General features: G+C 44.1%; 2 protein-coding genes across 2 annotated transcripts; both read right to left on the bottom strand.

The window, feature by feature from the left end:
* Positions 1–771: 771 nt before the first annotated feature.
* pcsk1nl (proprotein convertase subtilisin/kexin type 1 inhibitor, like) lies at positions 772–5,352 on the bottom strand. Its single transcript, XM_034536402.1, has 5 exons — positions 5,231–5,352; positions 2,419–2,674; positions 2,013–2,256; positions 1,828–1,932; positions 772–1,483 (listed from the first exon to the last, which is right to left on the bottom strand). Exons 1-5 carry the CDS (start codon positions 5,282–5,284, stop codon positions 1,198–1,200), a joined length of 945 nt encoding a protein of 314 aa, XP_034392293.1. The 5' UTR covers positions 5,285–5,352; the 3' UTR covers positions 772–1,197.
* Positions 5,353–7,349: 1,997 nt separating this feature from the next.
* sypa (synaptophysin a) lies at positions 7,350–20,923 on the bottom strand. Its single transcript, XM_034536408.1, has 8 exons — positions 20,816–20,923; positions 17,121–17,186; positions 15,039–15,163; positions 14,431–14,629; positions 14,146–14,337; positions 12,401–12,616; positions 11,281–11,346; positions 7,350–8,669 (listed from the first exon to the last, which is right to left on the bottom strand). Exons 1-7 carry the CDS (start codon positions 20,834–20,836, stop codon positions 11,296–11,298), a joined length of 870 nt encoding a protein of 289 aa, XP_034392299.1. The 5' UTR covers positions 20,837–20,923; the 3' UTR covers positions 7,350–8,669; positions 11,281–11,295.
* Positions 20,924–22,572: the final 1,649 nt, after the last annotated feature.

The following is a 22,572-nucleotide window of genomic DNA, read 5'->3' as shown; positions in this document are numbered from 1 at the left end:
ATGGAACTAGTTCACCTGGTGAAGTCACCTGAACAGGTAAAGGCACCTCTTTAACTGATGGAACTAGTTCACCTGGTGAAGTCACCTGAACAGGTAAAGGCCCCTCTTTAACTGATGGAACTAGTTCACCTGGTGAAGTCACCTGAACAGGTAAAGGCCCCTCTTTAACTGATGGAACTAGTTCACCTGGTGAAGTCACCTGAACAGGTAAAGGCACCTCTTTAACTGATGGAACTAGTTCACCTGGTGAAGTCACCTGAACAGGTAAAGGCACCTCTTTAACTGATGGAACTAGTTCACCTGGTGAAGTCACCTGAACAGGTAAAGGCCCCTCTTTAACTGATGGAACGAACACGTTTGGGACGAACCAATCACAACGCAGATGAAGAGACGATCGATTGGTAACTAATCAAAACATTTGACCTCTTTTATAGACCATCAAAAAGGGGGCGGAGTCAACAAGTCCCAGAGAGCCTTGCTGTCAGAAACAACCAATCAGAGCGCTGTTTGTGATCTATTAGAACTGACGGATACATATATACATTTGAAGTGATAGTTTTGGGATTTTGCAAATGCCAGCTGAGGATTGTGGGTAATGTAGTGTTTACAGACCAAACTGGTTGTCTGGTGGCCTGAATATAAAAATATCATCAGAGACGTTTATTCATATAAATGTTAAATGTTTTAGGATTGTATTTGATAAGTTACATAAACTATCAGTTTCACTTCCTAAAGTGTGGTTTTATATTCATGAATTCATAACGATCAGCGTGAGGTTTTAGTTCTTTATTTGGAGATATTGATCTCTAGAAGTCGTTGAACTGAATGACGTCGTTGTTTTTCACAATAAACAGCTGATCACATACATTTTCACAGAAAGCAGCAAAACACCAAATATCCATAGAACAAAAAATCTTTCTCCTCTCCTCTCTCCTCCTTCTCCTCCTCTCCTTTCCTCTCCTCCTTCTCCTCCTCTCCTCCTTCTCCTCCTCTCCTTTCCTCTCCTCCTCGCCTCCTCTCCTTTCCTCTCCTCCTCGCCTCCTGCTCCTCTCCTCTCCTCTCCTTCCCTCCCTGGTCTACTCTCCTCCTCTTCTCCTCCCTTGTCTCCTCTTCTCCTTCCTCCTCCTTCTCCTCCTCTCCTCCTCTCCTCCTCCTCCATCGCCTCCTGCTCCTCTCCTCTCCTCTCCTCTCCTTTCCTTACTCCCTCATGTACTCCAGGATCTGATCGATCAATATCTGGGGGTTGTAGTTCAGGGCGGCTCTCCTCCGGCGCCTACGACTCCCATGATGCAGTTCTTCCAGCCCGGCAGGAGGGGGGCGGAGCTCCTCCTCCTCCAGCCTCTTCACTCTGAGCAGAGGTGGGTCGTTGCTAGGCGACGGAGGAGCTTCATCAAGGGAGCGGCGGCTCCTCCTGTGGGCGGAGTTTACGGGCTGAGCCGCCGTGAGTGACAGGCGACCAGACAGTAACCTAGCAACCAGACGTCTAAGGAGCAGAAGATACATTACATAATGTCATTATACATTAGATATGTCTGTGCATAAGAACATTAATAACAACAACAATAATAACAATGACGATAAGAATACCAACAATAATAACAACATTATTAATAATAACGACAATAATAATAAAAATGACAATAATAATAATGACAGTAACAAGAATCAAAATAATAAGATTATTAATAATAACGACAATAATAATAATAAGACATCATGTGAACATAACAATAATAAAGACGTCATATATATATATGTGTGTGTGTGTGTGTGTGTGTATGTATTCTATTTTTGTTGTCTTTTAATTATAATTAAATGAAATGTGACCTCAGAGAGTCCTGGTCTCCTCCTCGTGTCGGTCCTGATGAACCCCGTCCAGCCTGTTGAGGTCTCGCTCTCTCCAGCAGAGTCTGAGCCAACTGAGGCTCCATCCTGTCAATCACAGAACTCGGGTTATTATCAGTAACTTTGATGACTGACAGCCGTTGAGAACCCCCACATGAGGCGCTCACCTGTCCAGCAGAGCCTGAGCCATCTGGGGCTCCAGCAGGCCCCACCAGGCCGCCGCGGGCCTCCCCATGTTCAGGCCCCGCCCTGTCTCATCGTAGTCTGGGGGCGCGGGCCCCTTGAAGTCCCCTGGTGGGCCCTGGTCATCCTCCTCTTCCCCCTCCTCCTCCACCACCTCCATGTCACCCGGCTCGACCAATCCTGCGCTCTCTGCCTCGCTCAGGAGGCGGAGCACAGCGGCCAGGTACGCTGTGGACACGAGATGTCCGTTAGTCCAACGAGCTTTAACCCCAGCGCAGAAATTAATCAACTGAAATCACAAACTATAAGTTATGAGGGCAAATATGTTTCTAAGGTTCATATTCTGGAGCTATATGATAAATGTCGGAATATTAATATAAGCTCTCTAACCTGCTCGCTGCTCCTCTTCTTGCTCCTGCTTCTGGTCCCTCTGCACCAATCGCTGTAGAGCCTGATCCAAGCCCCGCCCCCCCCAGCCATCTGATTGGTAGTACAGACGATCGGCCCCGCCTCCTCCCTGAGCGGCTTGATATGACGTCATCTGTTCCTCATAAGGCAGCAGGTTACGGAGGTCTCTGCGCTGGCGCCTGACCCCGCCCACTGATAATTCCAGGCCACGCCCCCCGCCGCGAGCTGCAGGTAGAGCCTGAGAGAGAGGTCAGAGGTCAGTACCTGTTAGTCAACAAATATGTTTTGTGTCTTTGAGTCACGGTGACATTCGTCTTCCTCGTCTTCTTCACGTGAACACTGACCTGCCTGTCCCTTTAAGAAGGAGTGCACCTCCCCTTTAAGAGGTCATTTTAACCATAACAGTGGTTCGAGATGAGCAAATCCTGCACAGAATCGTCGCACAATGCATTCTGGGTAGATTTGTGTCCGACTTGCTCTAAAGCCATGAACACTTGGTTACCGATGACTGCATGACCTAATGCATTATGGGAAACGCCTGGCTGTAACGTTTAGTTGACGTTAGTCTCGGGTTTAATCTAAAGACATGAAATGTGTGCTTGATGATAATAATAATAATAATAACGCTTATTCATACAACAGGAAGTCACTGTTTCTGTGACTTCCTGTTTGTTTTTTAAAGGCAGCTGAAAACTGTCCGACTTGACTGCGGTTTTTTAACAACACCCCCTGATGGTGATGATGATGATGGTGATGATGATGATGGTGATGATGATGGTGATGATGATGGTGATGATGATGATGATGATGATGATGGTGATGATGATGGTGATGATGGTGATGATGGTGATGATGATGGTGATGATGATGGTGATGATGATGGTGATGATGGTGATGATGATGATGATGGTGATGATGATGGTGATGATGGTGATGATGGCAATGATGATGATGGTGATGATGGTGATGATGATGATGATGATGGTGATGATGATGGTAATGATGATGGTGATGATGATGATGATGGCAATGATGATGATGATGATGATGGTGATGATGATGATGGTGATGATGGTGATGATGATGATGATGATGGTGATGATGATGGTGATGATGATGATGGTGATGATGGTGATGGTGGTGATGAAGATGGTGATGATGATGGTGATGATGGTGATGATGATGATGGTGATGATGATGGTGATGGTGGTGATGATGATGGTGATGAAGATGGTGATGATGATGGTGATGATGGTGATGATGATGGTGATGGTGGTGATGATGATGGTGGTGATGATGATGATGATGATGATGGTGATGATGATGATGATGATGGTGATGGTAGTGATGAAGATGGTGATGGTGATGATGAAAATGATGATGATGGTGGTGATGAAAATGATGATGATGATGGTGATGATGATGGTGATGGTGGTGATGATGATGATGATGATGGTGATGGTAGTGATGAAGATGGTGATGGTGATGATGAAAATGATGATGATGGTGGTGATGAAAATGATGATGATGGTGGTGATGAAGATGGTGAAGGTGGTGATGATGATGATGGTGATGGTGATGGTGGTGATGATGGTGATGATGATGATGGTGATGGTGAGGATAGTGGTTATGATGAGGATGATGATGATGGTGATGGTGAGGATAGTGGTTATGATGAGGATGGTGATGATGGTGATGATGATGATGGTGATGATGATGATGGTGAGGATGATGATGGTGAGTATGGTGGTGATGAAGATGATGATCGTGGTGATGATGGTGGTGGTGATCGTGCTCATTTGTGCCTCTCTAATCCCAGATTGCAGACTTCATGTCCTCAGTCACTGCAGTGTTTTTGTCAGAGATAAACAGAAACAGTGGGACGTGTGATTTAAGAGGAGGAGGAGGAGGAGGAGGAGGAGGAGGAGGAGGAGGAGGAAATGAGTCCTCCGAGGAGCATTACTCTGTCTGACTTCCTGCTGATTCCGTCTCTTTCTGCAGAACGGACTGCTGGTGAATATGATTCTCTTTGTATTCAGAGAAATATGAACACGCTCCAGAACTGTTCTGTTCAATGAATAAACAAAGCCAAACTTCTCGAACGTTAAATATTTTCTACGTTAGACTCCAAAACAGCAACAATTAAAACTAAAATGATGTCGTTTTTACGACTCATTTGTTGTTTTACCTGCTTTCCCACACTAAAACATGATGAAACATATTGTCATATTGCTCAGGACCGATGGAGCTTAAATGAGAATACAGTTAGAAAACGACCCAGCTGGAATTCTCCTTGAACACTTGGTGACCAGAGGTGTGACGCAGGACATGAACTCATTAACTCTGTTGTTCACAGATTGCAGTTTGTCACACACTAAAGCCACTAACAACGATAGTTCCAGGCTTAAACGTTCACTCTGACGTGGGAGGAAGTGACATGAGAACATTTTAAAATTCAGTGACCCGACAGTGTCTGAAGCGGGACGTGGTCCTCACAAGGGTAGATGAACAAGTCAGACACACACACAGCCGGCAGGTGTCATGAGACCTGCTGTAACATACGGCCCTGTTGCCGTGGGTTACCGGCTTCTGTCGCCATGGTGACAGAAATGAAATGTTCCCCCGGTCTAATCGGACACACACACACACAGACAGACACATACACTCTTAAGCACGCACGGACGCACACACTGAAAACAAATGGCAGCTCCACCTTCCTGCCTCACTATCAGCAGCTTCATGAGGATGAAGCCTCTCTCTCTCTCTATGTGGCGTCGCTGTCTCTCGTCCTTACCTGGGCGGCGTGGATCAGAGCGGCGCTGAGCAGCAGGAAGCTGAGAGACGCCATTACTGACTGAACACAAACGCACACTGACTCATCTGATAACAGAGAGGGGGGGTGGAGTGAAAGGGAGGAGGCAGGAGAGGGCAGGAAGGGGAGGGGACAGGAAGAGGAGGGGACAGGAAGGGGAGGGGACAGGAAGAGGAAGGGACAGGAAGGGGAGGGGACAGCAGGGAGGACAAGGATGAAGACAGGAAGGAGGAAGAGAGAGAGGCGGAACAAAGAGAAAGGGGAAGCAGAAAAGTAGCATTAGAGGGTTATTTTACTGAAATTACTGAAAGAAACTACAGAGACAACAAAACTGTGGAACCTCCTCTTTACGTTGGCTAATACTGTGGAACCTCCTCTTTACGTTGGCTAATACTGTGGAACCTCCTCTTTACGTCTATCAACACTGTGGAACCTCCTCTTTATCTCTATCAACACTATAGAATCTCCTCTTTACATCGGTTAACACTGTGGAACCTCCTCTTTACATCGGTTAACACTGTGGAACCTCCTCTTTACGTTGGCTAATACTGTGGAACCTCCTCTTTACATCGGTTAACACTGTGGAACCTCCTCTTTACGTTGGTTAACACTGTGGAACCTCCTCTTTACATCGGTTAACACTGTGGAACCTCCTCTTTACATCGGTTAACACTGTGGAACCTCCTCTTTACGTTGGCTAATACTGTGGAACCTCCTCTTTACATCGGTTAACACTGTGGAACCTCCTCTTTACATCGGTTAACACTGTGAAACCTCCTCTTTACATTGGCTAATACTGTGGAACCTCCTCTTTACGTCTATCAACACTGTGGAATCTCCTCTTTAGGTTAGTTCACACTGTGGAACCTCCTCTTTACGTTAGCTAATACTGTGGAACCTCCTCTTTACGTCTATCAACACTGTGGAACCTCCTCTTTACTGTCTATCAACACTGTGGAACCTCCTCTGTATCTCTATCAACACTGTGGAACCTCCTCTTTACATTGGTTAACACTGTGGAACCTCCTCTTTACGTTGGCTAATACTGTGAAACCTCCTCTTTACATCGGTTAACACTGTGGAACCTCCTCTTTATGTTGGCTAATACTGTGGAACCTCCTCTTTACATCGGTTAACACTGTGGAACCTCGTCTTTACATCGGTTAACACTGTGGAACCTCCTCTTTACGTTGGCTAATACTGTGGAACCTCCTCTTTACGTCTATCAACACTGTGGAACCTCCTCTTTAGGTTAGTTCACACTGTGGAACCTCCTCTTTACGTTAGCTAATACTGTGGAACCTCCTCTTTACGTCTATCAACACTGTGGAACCTCCTCTTTAGGTTAGTTCACACTGTGGAACCTCCTCTTTATGTTAGCTAATACTGTGGAACCTCCTCTTTACGTCTATCAACACTGTGGAACCTCCTCTTTACGTCTATCAACACTGTGGAACCTCCTCTTTACTGTCTATCAACACTGTGGAACCTCCTCTTTAGGTTAGTTCACACTGTGGAACCTCCTCTTTACGTTAGCTAATACTGTGGAACCTCCTCTTTACGTCTATCAACACTGTGGAATCCCCTCTTTAGGTTAGTTCACACTGTGGAACCTCCTCTTTACGTTAGCTAATACTGTGGAACCTCCTCTTTACGTCTATCAACACTGTGGAACCTCCTCTTTAGGTTAGTTCACACTGTGGAACCTCCTCTTTATGTTAGCTAATACTGTGGAACCTCCTCTTTACGTCTATCAACACTGTGGAACCTCCTCTTTACGTCTATCAACACTGTGGAACCTCCTCTTTACTGTCTATCAACACTGTGGAACCTCCTCTTTAGGTTAGTTCACACTGTGGAACCTCCTCTTTACGTTAGCTAATACTGTGGAACCTCCTCTTTACGTCTATCAACACTGTGGAACCTCCTCTTTAGGTTAGTTCACACTGTGGAACCTCCTCTTTATGTTAGCTAATACTGTGGAACCTCCTCTTTACGTCTATCAACACTGTGGAACCTCCTCTTTACGTCTATCAACACTTACGTCATTCATTCATTTATAATTCGCTCTTTAATGTATTAATTAATTGATTCATCAGTTCACTCGTTAACAGACTTTGTAGTTTATTGAAACTTTCCATTGAATAAACACAGCGGGGGAGGGGGAGGGGGTTCTCCATAGCAACAACTTACACACATCATTATCACTGTCAACACCGTCGCCATGGTTACTGATGCTTTATAGAATATCATTACACATGAAGTTACATCACAGATAGAGGGGAGGGAAGAGGAGGAGGAAGTGGATATTAAGGACGAAAGACTTTGAAGATGAAGAATAGAAGAGATAAAAATAAATAAAGTTTAAAAACAGAAGAAGGAAATGAGAAAATAAAAGAAGTATTGACACACACACACACACACACACACACCTGTGCAGGAGAACAGGAAGTAGGATCACGCTGATCATCAGTTACTGAACAACACAAGCAGGAAACACGTCATCATGCGGAGGAAGAACTGCTTCACTTTCCCAACAAACAAACAAAACCAGCGAAGAAGGAGAAGAAGAAGAAGAAGAAGAAGCATCAAGTTTGTTTTCAGAGAGAAACTTCCAGAAAGACGACACTCAGCTCACGGACGCTACTGATTGGCTGAGAGCCGAGGAGAAGACCGGTAACAAAACACAAACGTCCGTCTGGAGATTTTAACGAAGGAATGAATCTGAAACTTTAATTAGTTTATATTAGTTGTAAGTTCTAGTTTCTAATCAAATCCTTGTTGTTTTATTTGTGTCTGTTTATAAAGCGGAACGCTGTATTTTTTACATTTTAATCAGCTTGATCAGGTGTATTGATTATTAAAATTCGAGAGTTAGTTCATATTCAGACGGACGTTGGAGCAGCCGGCTCTCCTCCTCGGTCACAACTGTAACGCCCGGGAGCCATTTTGGATCCGGTCGCCATGAAGCTGCAGTCCAGACCGGGTTCACCGCGTCTCCGCTGTGACATCACTTCCTGTGTCGATATTTACATGCAGCAAGACAAACGGCGAAAACAGCTGGGAGGGGAAGTCGGCAGACGCGGTGTCCAGTTTGATCTGGTTCTGGTTGTAGTCTGGATCTGATTATTGAAACCAGTCTGAACAGCTTCATGATTGGCCAGCGTTGATCCTGGAGGGCGGGGCATACGAGGGGCGGGGCGGATCCTTGGGTTCAAGAGGAAACATGAAGAAACAGTTGATCTATATAATTTGTTCAAAGTGATATCTATACAACACAAACACATTCTGTCTACAAGTTATGTTCTTTAATATGAATAACGAGGACATCAACCCCCCCCCCCCCATTCACTCTGCAGACAGGAGTGTTGCATTGTGGGTAGGTTGCAGGCGACCCACTAGTGATTCACTCCAGCGTTTCCTGCGAAGGAAAGATGAACAAAAAGTATAACAATGATAAAAATATCGCTGATAGTTTCTTCAACAAAAAAATATTTAGTTTCAACGCAAATGACATAAAAAGAAAACGATAACGTAACGTTTTGTCACAACATCATTGCCATGACCAACCGGAACCATAACACCTGACCAACAGGAACCATAACACCTGACCAACAGGAACCATAACACCTGACCAACAGGAACCATAACACCTGACCAACCGGAACATAACACCTGACCAACAGGAACCATAACACCTGACCAACCGGAACCATAACACCTGACCAACCGGAACATAACACCTGACCAACAGGAACCATAACCATGACCAACAGGAACCATAACACCTGACCAACCGGAACCATAACACCTGACCAACCGGAACCATAACACCTGACCAACCGGAACATAACACCTGACCAACAGGAACCATAACCATGACCAACAGGAACCATAACACCTGACCAACCGGAACCATAACACCTGACCAACAGGAACCATAACACCTGACCAACCGGAACCATAACCATGACCAACAGGAACCATAACACCTGACCAACCGGAACCATAACACCTGACCAACCGGAACCATAACACCTGACCAACCGGAACATAACACCTGACCAACAGGAACCATAACCATGACCAACAGGAACCATAACCATGACCAACAGGAACCATAACACCTGACCAACAGGAACCATAACTCTGACCAACAGGAACCATAACCATGACCAACAGGAACCATAACACCTGACCAACAGGAACCATAACACCTGACCAACAGGAACCATAACCATGACCAACAGGAACCATAACTATGACCAACAGGAACCATAACACCTGACCAACCGGAACCATAACACCTGACCAACCGGAACCATAACACCTGACCAACCAGAACCATAACACCTGACCAACAGGAACCATAACACCTGACCAACCGGAACCATAACACCTGACCAACAGGAACCATAACACCTGACCAACCGGAACCATAACACCTGACCAACCGGAACCATAACACCTGATCAACAGGAACCATAACACCTGACCAACCGGAACCATAACCATGACCAACAGGAACCATAACACCTGACCAACAGGAACCATAACACCTGACCAACAGGAACCATAACCATGACCAACAGGAACCATAACACCTGACCAACAGGAATCATAACACCTGACCAACAGGAACCATAACACCTGACCAACAGGAACCATAACACCTGACCAACGGAACCATAACACCTGACCAACAGGAACCATAACACCTGACCAACCGGAACCATAACACCTGACCAACAGGAACCATAACACCTGACCAATAGGAACCATAACCCTGACCAACAGGAACCATAACCATGACCAACAGGAACCACAACCCTGACCAACAGGAACCATAACCATGACCAACAGGAACCACAACCCTGACCAACAGGAACCATAACCATGACCAACAGGAACCATAACACCTGACCAACAGGAACCATAACCATGACCAACAGGAACCATAACACCTGACCAACAGGAATCATAACACCTGACCAACAGGAACCATAACCCTGACCAACAGGAACCATAACCATGACCAACAGGAACCATAACACCTGACCAACAGGAACCATAACCCTGACCAACAGGAACCATAACCCTGACCAACAGGAACCATAACACCTGACCAACAGGAACCATAACCCTGACCAACAGGAACCATAACCATGACCAACAGGAACCATAACACCTGACCAACAGGAACCATAACCATGACCAACAGGAACCATAACTATGACCAACATGAATCATAACACCTGACCAACAGGAACCATAACCCTGACCAACAGGAATCATAACACCTGACCAACAGGAACCATAACCCTGACCAATAGGAACCACAACCCTGACCAACAGAAACCATAACACCTGACCAACAGGAACCATAACACCTGACCAACAGGAACCATAACCATGACCAACAGGAACCATAACACCTGACCAACAGGAATCATAACACCTGACCAACAGGAACCATAACCCTGACCAACAGGAATCATAACCCTGACCAACAGGAACCACAACCCTGACCAACAGGAACCATAACACCTGACCAACAGGAACCATAACACCTGACCAACAGGAACCCTAACCAACAGGAACCCTAACCCTAACCAACAGTAACCCTAACCCTAACCAACAGTAACCCTAACCCTAACCAACAGGAACCCTAACCCTAACCAACAGGAACCCTGACCCTAACCAACAGGAACCCTGACCCTAACCAACAGGAACAATAACCCTGACCAACAGGAACCCTAACCCTAACCAACAGGAACCCTAAACCTGACCAACAGGAACCCTAAACCTGACCAACAGGAACCTTGACCAACAGGAACCCTAACCCTGACCAACAGGAACCCTGACCCCTTAACCCCGAACCCTTCCTATCCCCCCCAACCCCCAAGGAATGAACTTATGAACTGAGATGATCAGGTTTATTGATCACTTCTCGTTTGAAGTGTCCTCTGAATAAATGAATTGAATGGACCAATCAGGGAGTGACCCTGGCTTCCACTTCCTGTGTGACTCACCCGCTTCCTGTCTGTTCACATCTGATTGGAAAAGGAGGTTGGTGCCGCCTGCCCAAACTCCCCCTCCTGCAGGAAACACAGCGTGACACGTGACATGAACATAGGAAAAGATATTTAACTGATAAAAACTATATTTACACGTCTGAGGATTCAATAAAAGAAGGTCAATTAGTTTTTAGAGGTCTTAAAAGTCTCAAAAATCTACATCATCGATATTTATCAGCCAAATCAAATAGTACAACCAGAAGTAACACGAAAGGGGGTGAAGCTAACTGAACCCTGAGTACACACCTTTATGAATCATAAATGTAGTTCTGTACTGTATTTTATCAGATTTACGGTTGTAGAAGAGAAATTAACAGATTTATGAATTAAGATTTATTGTAGATATTATATTAGTTAAGATGTAATATCATATATAATATATCAAATATAGTATAATATTCTGATATTAGATTCAACTCACATCATATATAATATAATATATATTATTTAAAATATAATACAATATATAAGTTTGGGTGTTTTCTCTAAACTAATATTATATATAATATATAATATATATATATATATATATATATATATATATAAAATAAGATATACAATCCTGATATTAGTTTAGATGTTTTCTCGAAACTAATATAATATATAAATCATGTAAAATATTGTATAATATATTAGTTTAGAATATAATATAAAATAAAATATACAATTCTGATATTAGTTTAGATGTTTTCTCGAAACTTATATAATATATATATCATATAAAATATTGTATAATATATTAGTTTAGAATATAATATAATATATAGTATAATATATATATATATAATATTCTGATATGAGTTCAGATGTTTTCTCTAAACTAATATAATATATAATAATATATATATATATATTATAATATATATATATATATATATATATATATATATATATATAATATTCTGATGTTTGTTTAAATGTTTTGTTTAAACTAAAATAATATATATATCATATAAAATACAATATCAAATATTAGTTTAGATTAGTTCAGTTTATATATAATGTAATATATATATATATATATATATTATATCATATTCTGATATGAGTTCAGAAGTGTTTCGACTTCACTCACTTGGTTGTATCCCTGCTGGCTGTACTCGGGCTGGTAGCCTCCCTGGTTGCCGGCGTACGGGTCTTGTTCGTACGCCCCCTGCTGGCCGTAAGCGTCCGGCGCGGCAGGTTTCTCCTGAGGAGGCGGAGCTCGCATGAAGGGGGCGATGATGCCCGTCTCCTTAAAGACGAACCACAGGTTGCCCACCCACAGGATCAGGTTAATGAAGCCGAACGCCTGCAGGAGGACAGGAGCATTAATATAATAATATATTATATTAATACATTAGATATTATATATAGAATGGATATATAACATATTATATTAATACATTAGATATTATATATAGAATGGATCTATAATGTATTATATTAATACATTATATTTATATATATAATGTATATATGATATATTATATTAATACATTAGATATTATATATATAATGTATATATGATATATTATATTAATACATTAGATATTATATATAGAATGGATATATAACATATTATATTAATACATTATATATTATGATAAGTGCATTAAACCATGAGTCCAAACTCAGAACAACAAGAATCAAGAAAGTAACATTTATTCAATAACGTTAAACTACAAAGTGCTATCAGGAAGAGACATTTAAGTGCTACTAAAGTGTTAAGTAAGAGACATTTAAGTGCAACTAAAGTGTTAACTAAGAGACATTTAAGTGCTACCAAAGTGTTAACTAAGAGACATTTAAGTGCTACTAAAGTGCTACTACAGCTCTACCTTCCCTATTCAAGGTATAGTATTATATATGTAATGTATATATAATATATTATATTAATACATTAGATATTATATATATAATGTATATATAATATATTATATTAATGCATTATTTATTATATGTAATGTATATATTATATTAATACATCATATATTATATATATAAACACATGACTTGTTATCAAAGATGACGGATGTTAAACGTCTGACCTCGAGCAGTGGAACTAAAGTCTGAATCTTTAAATACTAACTACTGGTCCCCCCCAGACCCCACCTGACCCAATTGCAGCCAATCAGACCCCCCCCAGACCCCACCAGACCCCATAACACTGCATCAGACCTCACCAGACCCCATCAGACCCACCAGACCCCATAACACCGCATCAGACCTCACCAGACCCCACCAGACCCCATAACACTGCATCAGACCTCACCAGACCCCATCAGACCCACCAGACCCCATAACACCGCATCAGACCTCACCAGACCCCACCAGACCCCATAACACTGCATCAGACCTCACCAGACCCCATCAGACCCACCAGACCCCATAACACCGCATCAAGCCTCACCAGACCCCATCAGACCCCCCAGACCCCATCAGACCCCACCAGACCCCCCAGACCTGATTACACCCAATCAGACCTCACTGGACCCTACCAGACCCCATTACACCCCATCAGACCCCACCAGACCCCCCCAGACCCGATTACACCCAATCAGACCTCACTGGACCCTACCAGACCCCATTACACCCCATCAGACCCCACCAGACCCCATCAGACCCCCCAGACCCCATCAGACCCCACCAGACCCCCCAGACCCGATTACACCCAATCAGACCTCACTGGACCCTACCAGACCCCATTACACCCCATCAGACCCCACCAGACCCCCCCAGACCCGATTACACCAGATCCTATCAGACCCCCCAGACCCCATCAGACCCCAGCAGACCCCACCAGACCCCATCAGACCTGCAGAGTCCTCATGGTCTTACCACGGAGGTGTTGAGTCCGGACATGACCGGGTCGTGGACTTCACGGCAGTTGGCCCCGTCTGGTTCGCAGGCCGAGATCAGAGTGATGACCTGATCCGGGTCGGTGGCGGTCTTCACGTCAGACAGACCTTTGGCCCAAGCAGCCGAACTCACCAACCACATGAAAGAGAACACGGCGGTGACCCCCAGGTCCTACACACACACACACACACACACACACACACAGTGAGAGACACGTCTCCCAGAGGTCAGAGGTCGGAGGTCGGAGGTCGGCGGCGGACGTACGATCAGCGGGCCCTTGTTGTTCTCTTTGTACTTGTCGTAGAAGAAGATGTAGATGCCGAGAGCCGCCGTGGAATAGAGGAAGGCGAAGACGCCGATGGTGACGAAGAACTCTGCTGAGGAAGAGTAGTCGCCCACCAGGAAGAGGCGCTCCGTGTTCTGGCCCTTACAGGTGGGGGCGTCGAAGTACACCTGGTGGAGTCTGAAGGGGGAGGAGCCTCAACATTAGCTATACTGACAGGTACAAGTACATCAATACTGACATAGGTACACAAGTACATCAATACTGACATAGGTACACAAGTACATCAATACTGACATAGGTACACAAGTACATCAATACTGACAGGATTGTTTTATTTATTCATGTGAATTAATCCACAAAAAAAACACACTGAAAACACTGATTGATCAGAGTGATTGATTAGAACGATTAGATTGATTGATTAGAACGATTAGATTGATTGATTAGAACGATTAGAGCAATTGATTAGAACGATTAGATTGATTGATTAGGGCGATTAGAGCGATTGATCAGAGCGATTGATCAGAGTGATTGATCAGAGTGATTGATCAGAGTGATTGATCAGAGTGATTAGTGCTGCACTGACCTGAACGGATATTCAAACTCCACCTCGATACTCAGGTCGCTTTCTGTCCGGTTCTTACACTCCACCGCCATCCGGAACATCCCAGAATAACTGCCACAGGTGGAGAAGGCAAAGATGGCGAAGAACTGGAGGAGGAGAGAAAATATAATTATGATAAATGTTATTATACAACATAATATAAATAAATAACTATAACTAAATTACAATTCTCATCAGGGTTAAACCAGACTAAGTGATTAGGATCAAAGTGTTGCCCACATGGGGGGGTCTGAGGATCAATTAAGTTCTGAGACTCGTAGGGTCTTGGGCCCATGAGGGTCTGGGGCTCTTTTATAGTGCTTATATAGTTTCCCTGTAAAAGGTTATATTTGGGGAGTTTTTCCTGATCCGATGTGAGGTCAAAGGTCAGGGATGTCGTATGTGTAAAGATTGTAAAGCCCTCTGAGCCAAATTCGTAATTTGTGATATTGGGCTATACAAAATAAACTGAATTGAATTGAATTGTGAGTCTGGGGGCCCATGGGGTTCTGTGGCCCAACCCATCTCTGCCCATAGTCCTCCTGGTCTCCATAGTCCTCCTGGTCTCCATAGTCCATCTGGTCTCCTAGTGAGGAGTGAAGTTCATAGTCCTCCTGGTCTGGTTTGTTTCCTGAATTCTTGTAACTTGGCGTCTTGTGACTCGCAAATATTTATCGAATAAAAACAATATTTTAGGTTTTAGATGCTTTAGAAACAGGAAGTCTTAACATCTACATTTGAGTTAATATCTTGCAGCCTTCATCATCATCACGATCATCATCATCGTGGTGGTGTGGTGGTGGTGTGGTGGAGTGTTGGTGTGGTGGTCGTGGTGTGGTCGTGGTGGAGTGATGGTGTGGTGGTCGTGTGGTGGTGCTGTGGTGGTGGTGTGGTGGAGTGATGGTGTGGTGGAGTGATGGTGTAGCGGTTTGGTGGTGTGGCGGTGTGATGGAGTGGTGGAGTGATGGTGTGGCGGTGTAGTGGTGTGGTGGAGTGATGGTGGTGTGGTGGTGGTGGTGTGATGGAGTGGTGGAGTGGTGGTGTGGTGGATTGGTGGTGTGGTGGTGGAGTGGTGGTGGAGTGGTGGTGTGGTGGTGTAGTGGTTTGGTGGTGTGGTGGTGTGGTGGTGTAGCGGTTTGGTGGTGTGGCGGTGTGATGGAGTGGTGGAGTGGTGGTGTGGCGGTGTAGTGGTGTGGTGGAGTGATGGTGGTGTGGTGGTGGTGGTGTGATGGAGTGGTGGAGTGGTGGTGTGGTGGAGTGGTGGTGTGGCGGTGTGGTGGTGTGGTGGAGTGGTGGTGGAGTGGCGGTGTGGTGGTGGAGTGGTGGTGGAGTGGTGGTGGAGTGGTGGTGTGGTGGTGTAGTGGTTTGGTGGTGTGGTGGTGTGGTGGTGTAGTGGTTTGGTGGAGTGGTGGTGTGGCGGTGTAGTGGTGTGGTGGTGGAGTGGTGGTGGAGTGGTGGTGGTGTGGCGGTGTAGTGGTGTGGTGGTGGAGTGGTGGTGGAGTGGTGGTGTGGTGGTGTAGTGGTTTGGTGGTGTGGTGGTGTGGTGGTGTGGTGGAGTGGTGGTGTGGCGGTGTAGTGGTGTGGTGGTGGAGTGGTGGTGGAGTGGTGGTGGAGTGGTGGTGTGGTGGTGTAGTGGTTTGGTGGTGTGGTGGTGTAGTGGTTTGGTGGAGTGGTGGTGTGGTGGCGGTGTGATGGTGTGGTGGTGGTGTGGCGGTGTAGTGGTTTGGTGGTGTGGTGGTGGTGGTGTGATGGAGTGGTGGAGTGGTGGTGTGGTGGAGTGGTGGTGTGGCGGTGTAGTGGTGTGGTGGTGGAGTGGTGGTGTGGCGGTGTAGTGGTGTGGTGGTGGAGTGGTGGTGGAGTGGTGGTGTGGTGGTGTAGTGGTTTGGTGGTGTGGTGGTGTAGTGGTTTGGTGGAGTGGTGGTGGAGTGGTGGTGTGGTGGTGTAGTGGTTTGGTGGTGTGGTGGTGTAGTGGTTTGGTGGAGTGGTGGTGTGGTGGCGGTGTGATGGTGTGGTGGTGGTGTGGCGGTGTAGTGGTTTGGTGGTGTGGTGGTGTGGTGGACTCACCCATTGTAAGGCCTTAATGAAGCCCAGAGGAACCTTCAGCATCCGGAACTGACCTTGAGCCACAAGCTGCAGACAGAACGAGAGAACAGATGTCACAGTTCTCAAGCACTCATTGCAAGAACACAAGATAATAATAATTCTAATAATAATAACAACAATAATTATAATATATTTTATTTAAAGTAACGTTACACAGTTTATTACATGGTTGAACTGGATTTAAAAACCTTTTTAAAAGTATATAAAAATAAAACAATAAATAACAACAATAACCAAAATATCAATATTAATAAATATATACTAATATACAAAGTGTGTTAGTACATTTATAATTGATAATAAAAATGAAATGACGTACAAGTGCTTATTATTTTGTATGTTTGTATTCAGAAATTTTGAGAAAATATTTAAAAGATGTAAATACTGATGCAATCACAGATGAAAATATTCTTCACGAAAGCTGTGATAAGGGGTCGTTGGGGTCGTTGGGGTCGTTGGGGTCGTTGGGGTTGTTGGGGTCATTGTAGTCATTGGGGTTGTTGGAGTCGTTGGCGTTGTGGGAGTCGTTGGGGTCGTGAAAGTCATTGGGGTCTTTGCAGTCGTTGGGGGAGTCGTTGGAGTCATTGTAGTCATTGTAGTCATTGGGGTTGTTGGGGTCGTTGTAGTCATTGGGGTCGTTGTAGTCGTTGAGGTCGTTGGGGTAGTTGAGGTCGTTGTAGTCGTTGGGGTCTTTGGGGTTGTTGGGGTCGTTTAAGTCATTGGGGTCGTTAGAGTCGTTGGGTCGTTGGGGTTGTTGGGGTTGTTGGGGTCGTTGGAGTCGTTGGGGTTGTTGGGGTCATTGTAGTCATTGGCGTTGTGGGAGTCGTTGGAGTCATTGTAGTCATTGGGGTTGTTGGGGTCGTTGTAGTCATTGGGGTTGTTGTAGTCGTTGGGGTCGTTGGGGTAGTTGAGGTTGTTGGGGTTGTTGAGGTTGTTGTAGTCGTTGGGGTCGTTGGGGTCATTGCAGTCGTTGGGGTTGTTGCAGTCGTTGGGGTTGTTGGGGTCATTGGGGTCATTGGGGTTGTTGGGGTTGTTGGGGTCATTGTAGTCATTGGGGTCATTGGAGTCGTTGAGGTCGTTGGGGTAGTTGGTGTCGTTGTAGTCGTTGGGGTCTTTGGGGTTGTTGGGGTCGTTTAAGTCATTGGGGTCGTTGGGGTCATTAGAGTCTTTGGGGTTGTTGGGGTCGTTGGAGTTGTTTGGGTCGTTGGGGTCGTTGCAGTCGTTGGGGTTGTTGGGGTCATTGTAGTCGTTGGGGTCGTTGGGGTAGTTGGGGGTCATTGTAGTCGTTGGGGTTGTTGGGGTCGTTGGAGTTGTTTGGGTCGTTGGGGTCGTTGCAGTCGTTGGGGTTGTTGGGGTCATTGTAGTCGTTGGCGTTGTGGGAGTCGTTGGAGTCATTGTAGTCATTGGGGTTGATGGGGTCGTTGTAGTCGTTGGGGTCGTTGTAGTCGTTGGGGTCGTTGGGGTCATTGCAGTCGTTGGGGTCGTTGCAGTCATTGGGGTTGTTGGGGTTGTTGTGGTCATTGGGGTCGTTGGGGCCGTTGGGGTCATTGGGGTCACTGGGGTCGTTGCAGTCGTTGGGGTCATTGGGGTCGTTACAGTTGTTGGGGTCGTTGTAGTCGTTGGGGTCATTGCAGTCGTTGGGGTCATTGCGGTCGTTGCAGTTGTTGGGGTCGTTGCAGTTGTTGGGGTCGTTGTAGTCGTTGGGGTCATTGGGGTTGTTGGGGTCATTGGGGTCATTGGGGTCATTGGGGTCGTTGCAGTCGTTGGGGTGATTGGGGTCATTGTAGTCGTTGGGGTCATTGCAGTCGTTGCAGTCGTTGGGGTCATTGCAGTCGTTGCAGTCGTTGGGGTCATTGGGGTCGTTGGGTCTTTTCTTTAACTTAACTTCCTGTGAAAGTTTTTTTTTAAAAGATGCGATGGAACGTATGTGGGTCGTAGTTTGAAGCTTCGACATTTATTATTCCACGTGTTCCATTTCCTCTGGATGTTCAATAACCGGTTTATGAATAAAGATCAACAGACTGGGCTCAAACAAACTGATCAATATTTCCTCTTAGATTTCAGGCTTTCAAATGAATGACTTCATCAAAACATCAATGATTTATTATTTAAAAAATATACAACAACTAAATTATACTTGATAATATATGTATTACTATATATGTGTGTATACAGTTGTTCTTTTGTGTCTTCACTGTTTATTTCTTCTGTCCTTAAGTCAAAGATCAATATCATTGAGATATTTAGATATTGTTACATTTTAAACATCAGATTCATTATTATATTATATATTATATATATATTATGATGTCTGCAGGTTAATTCATCAATCAAATAATATTATATCAGAGTACTATGTGTAATACTTGGTGATTTGGTACTATAGAGTTCAATCTGAATTTTATTAATATTGTAGTAATACTTTCTCGAAATATTGTAGTAATGTTTTGTATAAATATTGTAGTAATATTTTCTATAAATATTGTAGTAATATTTTATATATTGTAGTAATACTTTCTCTAAATAGTGTAGTAATGTTTTCTATAAATATTTTGTTAATACTTTCTATAAATAATGTAGTAATGTTTTCTATGAATATTGTAGTAATATTTTCTATAAATATTGTAGTAATATTTTCTATATTGTAGTAATACTTTCTCGAAATATTGTAGTAATGTTTTCTATAAATATTGTAGTCATATTTTCTATAAATATTGTAGTAATACTTTCTATATTGTAGTAATAATTTCTCGAAATATTGTAATAGTAATATTTGTAGTAATGTTTTCTATAAATATTGAGTAGTGATACATTAGTTACATTATAATTATATATAGAATATAGCAGTAATATTTTTAAATAATATTGCAGTAATGTATAGCAGTAATATTGTATAGTATTATATTTATAAGAGTGATATTTCAGAGTATTTGAGCAGAATTCTACAGATTCGTTGGTCTCCATTTTACAGCTGAGGATGAAAGCGGTTATTACCGGTTATTACCGGGTTATTACCGTTTTTTACCGGTTATTACCGGGTTAATACCGGGTTGAATAACGCAGGCCGGATAGGACCATGAGGATCCTTAAAACCAGATCCGGTTAGAGCCGCAACAACAACAACAACAACAACAACAACAGCATCCTCCTCCTCATCATCATCATCTGCAGCCTGAGCTGCGAGGAAATCCTCCTTCTCCTCCTCCGGCTGCCATTTTACACACACACACGCACACGCACACGCACACACCCACGCACACGCGCACGCACAGGAGGAATGTGTCTCACGCGCACACAGAGCAGCCAAAAACGTTTGTTTTTCCTGCCGGTCTCCTGCAGGCAGCGTTCAGGGCTGAAACCCCCACGTCATCAATAACCTTTAATATTGATGATCTCAGTCCGATGACGACATAGACACCAATAATGCCGATAATAACAATAGTGCATGGTTGAAGAGCAGATGCTCCTCGTGTATCGATCACTCGGATGTTCCGCTTATTATCGATACACATGCATTCATATTGCGGCCCGACACGCACGCGCTCCATCCTCACACGACCCCCCGGCGGGCCGCCCCGGCCAGCGACGCGAACACACCCCGAGCAGCGGACACGAAGAAGAGTCGTGAAATGTGACGAAGATGAAGATCTTTGTACCTTATTCGCGAGCTCCATCATGCAGCTTGTCGAGAAGAGAGGAGACTGAGGGGGGAGGGCGCGTGGGAGGGGATGACGTGGTGATGATGACGACGTGAGGAGGATGAGGAGGATGAGGAGGAAGGCTCGTGACAGCAAGTTATTAAAGCCAATGAAAATAACGTTATTAAATATGTCAAATAATCAATAATACAAATAAAATGAGAATCTGAGACATATCGATTATGTACTATATATAAATATTTAATTATGGTTATATATATACTAGTGGGAGTACAGGTTCTTTCACTAATATACTGTATATATATAAATAATTATATATAAACATCTAATATATATATATATATATATATATAAATAATTATATATAAACATCTAATATATATATATATATAAATAATTATATAGAAACATTTATATATGGTTATAAGCGACTCCTCTGGTTGTATAGAAGTCTATGCTTCATGTGTTAAAGCTGCATTCTCTCTCCTGACCACCAGGGGCGACTCCTCTGGTTGTATAGAAGTCTATGCTTCATGTGTTAAAGCTGCATTCTCTCTCCTGACCACCAGGGGCGACTCCTCTGGTTGTATAGAAGTCTATGCTTCATGTGTTAAAGCTGCATTCTCTCTCCTGACCACCAGGGGGCGACTCCTCTGGTTGTATAGAAGTCTACGCTTCATGTGTTAAAGCTGCATTCTCTCTCCTGACCACCAGGGGGCGACTCCTCTGGTTGTATAGAAGTCTACGCTTCATGTGTTAAAGCTGCATTCTCTCTCCTGACCACCAGTGGGCGACTCCTCTGGTTGTATAGAAGTCTACGCTTCATGTGTTAAAGCTGCATTCTCTCTCCTGACCACCAGGGGCGACTCCTCTGGTTGTATAGAAGTCTATGCTTCATGTGTTAAAGCTGCATTCTCTCTCCTGACCACCAGGGGGCGACTCCTCTGGTTGTATAGAAGTCTATGCTTCATGTGTTAAAGCTGCATTCTCTCTCCTGACCACCAGGGGGCGACTCCTCTGGTTGTATAGAAGTCTATATAAATGACTCTACTTCTCTTGATTTATTCCCTCAGTAAACATTGTAAACATTAGTTTTTGGTCTCAATCTCTAGTTTCAAGTCTTCTTCAATACAGCGTGATGTTCATTTAGTAAATTATGGTCCCTGCTAAAACTCAAGATGGCAACGCCAATAAACGAAGAAGCATTAACCATGAAACAAGATGTCGAAGGCCAAAAACCAAGCTGCTGACGACCATAAAACAAGATTCACCAACAAAGACCACGGCAATAACGATATGAGTTCACAGAGGGTTTATTACGAGATGGAACCACAGGGTTGAATTGAGGAAGTGGAAAGGGTTCGAGGAAGGAAGGGATGAAGGGAGGAAGATAGGAAAGGAGGAATGGATGAAGGGGAGAAGTCGGAACTGAGTCTTAGAGGAAGTGAACAGGTTGGTTGTGTGGCCTCCACCTGTGGAGACAGCTTATTTAGAAAAGACTGTGAAATGGACTTTTGAAGGAAACCGAGCTCGAAGAGGTTCTCAGTGTCGGATTGAGAAGCTTCTTCTTCTTCTTCTTCTTCTTCTTCATCCAGTTCATAAACCATCAGAACCAATAGAAAGGTTCTGTCGCGCTGCATGTTATGAACATACAATCTAACTTGTATTCACTTTGCATTAGTTACAGCGTACCTGAAACCATCTTGATCGTGTTGTCATCAGAGAGACAACATCAATGCGCTAAAAATATTATG

Source organism: Cyclopterus lumpus, chromosome 7 (assembly GCF_009769545.1).
Source record: "Cyclopterus lumpus isolate fCycLum1 chromosome 7, fCycLum1.pri, whole genome shotgun sequence".
Taxonomy (NCBI): domain Eukaryota; kingdom Metazoa; phylum Chordata; class Actinopteri; order Perciformes; family Cyclopteridae; genus Cyclopterus; species Cyclopterus lumpus.
The sequence above is the reverse complement of the archived record's forward strand: the minus strand, read 5'-3'. Positions and strand labels throughout refer to the sequence as shown.

Coding starts and splice junctions, on each gene's coding strand:
- pcsk1nl (XM_034536402.1), bottom strand. CDS start 5,284: ATGGCGTCTCTCAGCTTCCTGCTGCTCAGCGCCGCTCTGATCCACGCC. Junction 2,675..5,230: donor CTCTGATCCACGCCGCCCAG/GTAAGGACGAGA, acceptor CCTCTCTCTCAG/GCTCTACCTGCAGCTCGCGG. Junction 1,484..1,827: donor GGAGACCAGGACTCTCTGAG/GTCACATTTCAT, acceptor TCTGCTCCTTAG/ACGTCTGGTTGCTAGGTTAC.
- sypa (XM_034536408.1), bottom strand. CDS start 20,836: ATGATGGAGCTCGCGAATAAG. Junction 14,630..15,038: donor GAGTTTGAATATCCGTTCAG/GTCAGTGCAGCA, acceptor CTCCCCCTTCAG/ACTCCACCAGGTGTACTTCG. Junction 14,338..14,430: donor ACAACAAGGGCCCGCTGATC/GTACGTCCGCCG, acceptor GTGTGTGTGTAG/GACCTGGGGGTCACCGCCGT.